This window comes from Gadus morhua, chromosome 17, assembly GCF_902167405.1.
Source record: "Gadus morhua chromosome 17, gadMor3.0, whole genome shotgun sequence".
Taxonomy (NCBI): domain Eukaryota; kingdom Metazoa; phylum Chordata; class Actinopteri; order Gadiformes; family Gadidae; genus Gadus; species Gadus morhua.
In genome coordinates, this window is record NC_044064.1 from 7,695,167 (window position 1) to 7,702,666 (window position 7,500).

A 7,500-nucleotide genomic window follows, 5' to 3' on the forward strand; every position below is an offset into this window, starting at 1 on the left:
CCGCCTTGTCTCCGAGTGGGACATGTGAACTTGTGTTTCTCAGCCCCCTTCTCACCTCCCCCCCCCCCCCCCTCCACGCACTCCCCAACACTAGCACCAAGAATCATACTGGGCCTTCCGGGAAATACAATGGACGACAGACTTTCATTCGCTAAATCTGCTCCTCGTTTGAAGCTGTTGATCGTACGCGGCGACGTCAACATCCTGTCAACAACGGCCCCCATCTGAAAGAGAAAAGAAAACACCGGCAGTGTGTAAACAGTCCACATTCAACCGCTTAAGGATTTTTCATCCATGCACATATGTGTGTTTGTTGTGTGTGCATGTGTGTGTGTAGTGTGTAGTGTGTAGTGTGTGTGTGTGCGTGTGTGTTTGTGTTTGTGTGTGTGTGTGTGAGTGTCGGTGTGCATTTCTCTGCTTATTCACCGTTTACTCCAATTAAAGATGTTCATTAATTTAATATACATTTGTATGTGTTTCTCTGTGTGTGTGTGTGTGTGTGTGTGTGTGTGTGTGTGTGTGTGTGTGTGTGTGTGTGTGTGTGTGTGTGTGTGTGTGTGTGTGTGTGTGTGTGTGTTTGTTTCGTGTATGTGTGTGTAAGCGCCTGGGTGCGTGAGGGCTTATTTAGTTCCATGTTGTGCTGTTCATTCAAGGCATTACCTGCATCAGTTTTAGCCCATGGCCTGTGGCTGCTGGTTGTTTCTCGCTGTGCATTACGTCTATATAAATGAATGTTCCGACGGGGCCAGCTTACTTCCTCAGGTCAATAACAGACACAGAGGGAGAGATAGTCTCATGCGGTGTTAAGTAACACCTCTGCGTATTCCCTCTGGTTTCCAGGCATGGGTCAGCCACACACACATTCACACACACACTCGCACTCACACACACACACGCCGGCCCACTCACACACACACACACACACACAGTCCCTTCTCTTGAGTCCACAAAAAGAGTATGTTGTAGGGCTTATGGGGGATTTAAATAGTTATGGTTACATAACCAAACATACCTGTATTAGGATAGTGGAGCCAGAGACGATTCAGAAATAGTTGCCTATGTTGCACATTTCGGTATCCATCTTGCTTTGATTTGGATTCGACCAACTACGTTGATTTCTGTGGGAATGAACCGATGTTGATGAGGTTTGTCTTGATTACGAATATGCACATGTTTCTCTGTGTCTCTTACAGATAAAACCTATTCAAACAGGGAGGGGGTGGGGGGGGGATACTATGTTCAAACATGGGGGACACACTGAAGACAACAAACTACAGGCTAGCGCAAACATCCTGGAGAATTGTCGCTCATCGAAACTCATCGTAATCTTTATGATAAACGGACGTCTTTACAAGACAGTGAATAAGCTGTGACACCCTTGCAGATGATTGGCAGCTGTTAGCTAAGTCAGTTATAAGGGTTTGAGCTCCGAAAAATGACATCAAGGTCCTGAATGACAGCTCATTACGGAAACAGCTTTTTCATGATTCTGGCCTCATAAAATATGTTGGCAAAAATGTTCTGTGCTCAACCAAAAAATGCCTGGAAATACACAAGGGTTCTTTAGCAACAGTTTGGCTTTTGGATAAGCATGTTGGTTAATAAGCCTGTTTTTAATAAAGCTGGTTTATTGTTATTTAAACTAATCACAATGTGGATTGGATGGGTTTTATGGCCGTGTCATTTAAATGTATAGTTAGAGCCTGTACATGCTTGTGCGACTGAAGTATGAAATCAACACAACCAGGGCTCTGCAACACACACTGAGCTCTGCAACACAACCAAAGATCTGCAACACAACTGGGGCTCTGCAACACAACCAGAGATCTGCAACATCAACGCAAACGTAGCGTTGAATGCATAACATGTTGTCGGAGCGATGTCGGGTAGCCTACATGTTGATCATAAGGGACACATCCCTCTATTATTCTTGCCTCTTCTTTCATTCTCTCCTTCATTGACTGCTTTCCTATGGTGTGCGGCTAGCCCGCCGACCATTAGCGCCGTGTTTGCATGTTATTGTTCTGGTTTTCCAGCCACTGGGCAGCAAACAACCTGCACCTGCAGTTACTCATTAACCCGCCTTATCTGAAAAATCTCCATGCCTTTCACTGCCCACTCTGTCACCTGTACGTGTGTGTGTGTGCGTGTGTGTGTGTGTTTGGATGTGTGTAAGTGTGTGTATATATGTGCATGTAATTGTGTCTTTTCACAAAGCGCACGTATCCATCTGCTTCCTCCATGCGTATGCGTGTGGCACGCGCGTGCGTGTGTGTGTGTGCGTGTGTGCTCGTGTATGCCAAATGTGTTCTATGCACGTACGTGACGTACCCCCACATCAGATTTATGACTTTGATGTGTGTGAAGTATGAATGCTTGATATAACCCCCCCCCCACACACACACACACACACACACACACACACACACACACACACACACACACACACACACACACACACACACACACACACACACACACACACAACCACACACACAGCAATGTGCACATGGGGATATTTTCATGTAAGAATTCCAAAGTGCACACAAGGATGCCCGCTGTGAATGTGCACAGCGTTGCACAAACGCTGTGCACGTGGGCGATTAATCCAGATTTACAGCCGATAGCCCTCCGTCTTTTCGTACATTGGACAATCGGAGTGTGGGTGGGGGGTGGGTGTGGGGTGGGGGGTGGGGGGTGGGGTGGGTTGGACGGTCATGTTTTACCGCACTGATAAAGCCTGAAGGAAACGGTCGACTCAGGGCCAGCCGCTGAGCTATCTGATGGTACCTGGCGCTCTGAAATACACTGAATTGCACCTGTATCCTTTATCTGGGAAGCTGTTGCCCAACCATATGTTACGATCTCTTTCAAAGAGCCCGACTGGAGAGTATACAAGGTTGTGTGTGTGTGTGTGTGTGTGTGTGTGTGTGTGTGTGTGTGTGTGTGTGTGTGTGTGTGTGTGTGTGTGTGTGTGTGTGTGTGTGTGTGTCTGAGTTTTAGTGTTTGTGTGTGTGTGTGTGTGTGTGGGCTTGAATGTGTGTGCGTGTGTGTGTGTGTGTGTGTGTGTGTGTGTGTGTGTGTGTGTGTGTGTGTGTGTGTGTGTGTGTGTGTGTGTGTGTGTGTATGCTTCCATGAGTGTGTTAGATAATGCATATTCACCTTGTCGAGCCCATACTAATTAATGATATCATTTACGCTTCTAACAGCTGATTCATAATTTCAATGATGCATTAAATGTTAATTTCATTGATCTCATTTTTTCATATTTAGTTATTTGTCGCTAGGAAAAATCGAAACACACAATCCACAACTGGACAGAGAACAACAAAAACATTGTGCTGAACATAACCAAGCTAATAGGCAAAGATTATTTTCTTCAATTGATCAAAAGTTAATCTCTGTTGATTGTCTTGAATTTTTAATCAAAGCCTTCTGCTGTGGTTCGCCTCAAAAGCTAATCAGGGAGACAATAGCAGATAAAGGCCTATTTATACTGTAGTCAAAGACTGTTAGTGGTTGCTCTAAAACGTTCTCCACTTGAGGTTTTCATCAGGATTTGTAGGGAAAATACAATCAATTTAATTACAGAAACAAAGGGATGGGATGTGTCCCGAGTAACGGTGATAGTTGTTCTGTTAATGGGGACATGTTTTGTTTCATCACTGGAAGCCAACTGAATCCATCAAATCAATGAAACATCTATCAATCCTGATGAAGGACCAACTTCCCCCATTTGTGAAGGGACATTTGTTAAGCACCCTAACGATGATTGAACAATTCATGTTCAATAGTGTAAACACAGTGATAGGAAGTGGAATTTAACAGAATGTGGTGCCCAATCAATTTGCCGTATGACAACAGATGTCAAAGGTCATATCTTCTGTACTGATTCGTCCAAAATAGTTGGTGTTCATTTGGCATGAATGTTCTGATATCGAAAAAAAAAAAAGAAGGAAAAGCACGTCGGTCAATAAGCCTGTTTTCATCGAATGTAGGTCTTTCTTTAGATCCATGCCCATTCATTGTTTGTTTGTTTGTTTGTTTGTTTGTTTAATTCCTTCTTTTTCCCTGACAACCATTCACCCCGCATCACCACCGATACTGTTGTATCCGACTGAGAAGGCACGGCTACGTTGTTGACTACCACCGGGTTAACCAAAACTGTAGTAGGAGCCTTTAAACCCTAACCAATGAGGAGGGTCAAGAAAAAGGAACACACAGACACATGGCAGTTAGAGAAAATGGAATTTGAAAATATTAACTTTCCCATTACACTCGCATCATGTAGTGCTTTTAAACTCACGCAACATGTGTGGTGTTTGAAAAGGCGAGAGCTCGATGTCAAAGAGCGGAAATCCCCAAGTGGGCCCGTTCTATGAATTAAAAATGTCTTCCACTGTGTGGGATACCGTGAACACCCTGTCAATAAGGGCACACTTATAGCCCAACGACCAATGTATGCATGTCCATCGAACGGTGCATTAACCTCACCAAAGAGCACTCTCTTCCTTCTGCCCTGCTGAGTTCCTGGCATTTATGTGTCTTGCTAATGGCTGCCTAGCTTGAGCTTTACTCAACCAATATTTCCTATTTCACCTGGCGGATAACATTCACATTCAAATAAGGCTGTAAAGTCATCTCAAGTGTCAACGTATGATAATTGCGAAGAATTGATGAATATAACGTGGTGAAATTCTTGACCGTAGGTTGGGGATACTTCATCATTCTGTCCTCTCAGCAGACCACAGATTATCATAGCTGTGGTTGCATAACTACAGGTTCACTAGTGGTTCAATGTGGGAAACCAACTAAAGTGAACTTGTTTGTGCATGACCCAGAAGTATAATATAATCATGTAACAGTATAATAAAAAAATAAAAAATATAAAAAATATATAAAAATATATATTAAAAAAATAAAAACACACAGTAAGGTTGGACGTTTAGCACCACCGACATCGCTACAAAGGACTTGAAAAATGCCCTTCCAGGACCTGCAATGTGACCTGCTCTATACAAAGAGGATTCCCTTGTTTTAAATGAGAGGAATTCCTCGTCGCCATAAATGACCGATTCTAATGAGATGACACAATAGTGTCAGAAGTGGTGACACATTAATACATTATATTTGGTCGTTGGCAGAAACATATTCAAGATTCAAGTATTTATTTGTCACATGCTTAATTTGAGAAACAAATAGCAGTGAAATGGGGATTGTGACTGCAACTCCCAGCTGTGCAAAGTTTAATAATAACACACTAGTATAGTGTGTTATATAATATAGTAGTGTTACTGCCATCGGTCAGACACTGATCTCCCTACTCAGCCCCACAGTGACATCTGGTTAAAAAAGTACTACATTTCGACAGCTGTACACCTGATAAACATGATCACATAGTGAGAGTAATATGTGTGTGTGTGTGTGTGTGTGTTTGTGTGTGTGTGTGTGTGTGTGTGTGTGTGTGTGTTGTGTGTGTGTGTGTGTGTGTGTGTGTGTGTGTGTGTGTGTGTGTGTGTGTGTGTGTGTGTGTGACAGTGTGTGTCCGTTTGTGTGTGTGTGTTTGTGTGTGTGTGTGTGTGTGTGTGTGTGTGTGTGTGTGTGTGTGTGTGTGTGTGTGTGTGTGTGTGTGTGTGTGTGTGTGTGTGTGTCTGTGTGCGCGCCTACGTGCACGCCTGTAAATTCAGAATTTACAAGCGCGCAGTTTTCAGTAAAGGAAGAGGAAAGAGGAAGGTGAAAGCAGATAGTGTGATTTTGAACACTGAAGAGCACAAACAACAATAAAAAAGGGGCGGACAGAGAGCCATCAGGGTCCATCGGAAGACGACGTCAACGAAGTGCATACACAAGAATATGTTAATTCGTTCACAGCTGATCGCTCGAGAAACACCTGGGTCGAAGCCGTGAACGAAAACAAGCATCAGAAGTGAATAGTGAAAAAGTGGGAAGTGGTCGCGGTGACGCGCGCTTACTGGGGGGCGGGTCTACTGGAGATGGAACATGGGCCTGCTATATTTACTGTGATGCATCGTTTCTCCTCCGAGTCAACCCGCAACGCTCTCGGATGTAACCTACACACGAAACAGAAGCAAAAAACAACATAGCTCACAACTCCAGTGAGACTATAGCTGCTCACCGTTGCCGTGTGCCCCTTTGGGCAGTGATTTTTTTTGCTGACGTACAGAGGATGCTCGGGTATTTCAAACTCACACCTGGAAAAAGGAAAAAATAGTCTTTTTTTTTGGGTTTACATCCGAAGTAGAGCCTGTTTGAAGGCATACATCGACATCGCAGGAATCCTTTGATCGGATATGCGAATTCTGCACACTACATTGACTTGATCGGTCCACATTTTGGACCACCTGTGACACTGGGTAGAACCTTATAGTTCACTCTAAGCTCATCATCACACACGTGTTTTTGTTTTCTTTCGTTTTACAACCGGAAGGACATTTCTGGGGCATCGTGTATGACACAAAAACTATTTTGAAGTTTACGGCAGACTGCATTTTTTATTTCGTTTTTGCACGCCTGCATTTGATATCGTTGATCTTTGCAAGAAAAAGTGCACCAAGGGACACTTGCATCACTGCAGGTTAACTGATAACCACAGCAACAATAAACCTAATCACGTTGGCGAGAACGTGTGCCGCACGTGTCTCCGCGTATCTAGACAGGTCAGCGTGGTCCGCCTTTCTGCTCTGATCTGATCTGAGAGCAGTTCAGCAGACGAAGGCGTGCGGGGGACAAAAGCTTGCCGTCAAGTGCCGTGTCGAAACACCAACCCGGGTGAAGCCAACGACCGAAACCGCACGACCATGACGGACGGCCCGAGGCAACGGGGCAGCGCGTCCGGCTCCAGCGGGGATGCTGCTGCACCTGGAGCCGCGAAAGATGGAGGTGGTGGAGTGGCCCTGAAGAAGGAGATCGGACTGGTTAGCGCCTGTGGCATCATTGTCGGTAAGTTTCTCTTGATCGCCTGCTGTCTTTCGCTTGTAATTCGCGCACTTTACCTATTTGTTATTTTTGTTTTAAAAAAAAAACGAGTGCACTTTGAGGGAGCCTACAAGCCTAGAATCTGCTTTTTGGGTTTTATATTCAGCCAGAAAGTATGAATTTAGTCCTCTTTATTTGATTGATAGGTATTTAGAGCAAGCTCCTCACTTTCTTGTAAACAGACACTATTTAAACAACAGTCCTTCCTTGATAACAGTCAGTAGTAACAGTGTTATACATGTTGATATGGAAACGAGGGTAATAAATTCTAAAGCGTCTTCTGCATAGGCCTATTCAATGACTGTTGAGGCACTAAACATCAGGACAAGATACTAACTCTGAGTTATAAAAAAAATCACAGAATCGCTGTTGAATTCGTCGCTTAGATCTGACAAAGTTTTAACGACGCAAATGATGAGATTATGGAGGAGTGAGGGCCATTGGTTGTAATTGAATCCAAAGATCAAATACTATATCGGGAGATAAGGGTTGTCACAACTGAAC

The 7,500-nt window shown here is 44.0% G+C and overlaps 1 protein-coding gene across 1 annotated transcript in view; it reads left to right on the forward strand.

Moving 5' to 3' along the window:
- Positions 1–5,878: 5,878 nt before the first annotated feature.
- Positions 5,879–7,500, forward strand: part of slc7a8a (solute carrier family 7 member 8a) — an 18,938-nt gene continuing 17,316 nt past the window's right edge. Inside the window, exon 1 of the mRNA XM_030337551.1 lies at positions 5,879–6,960. Within this exon, the coding sequence (XP_030193411.1) occupies positions 6,819–6,960 (142 nt within the window). The 5' untranslated portion in view covers positions 5,879–6,818. The remainder of the gene's footprint in view (positions 6,961–7,500) is intronic.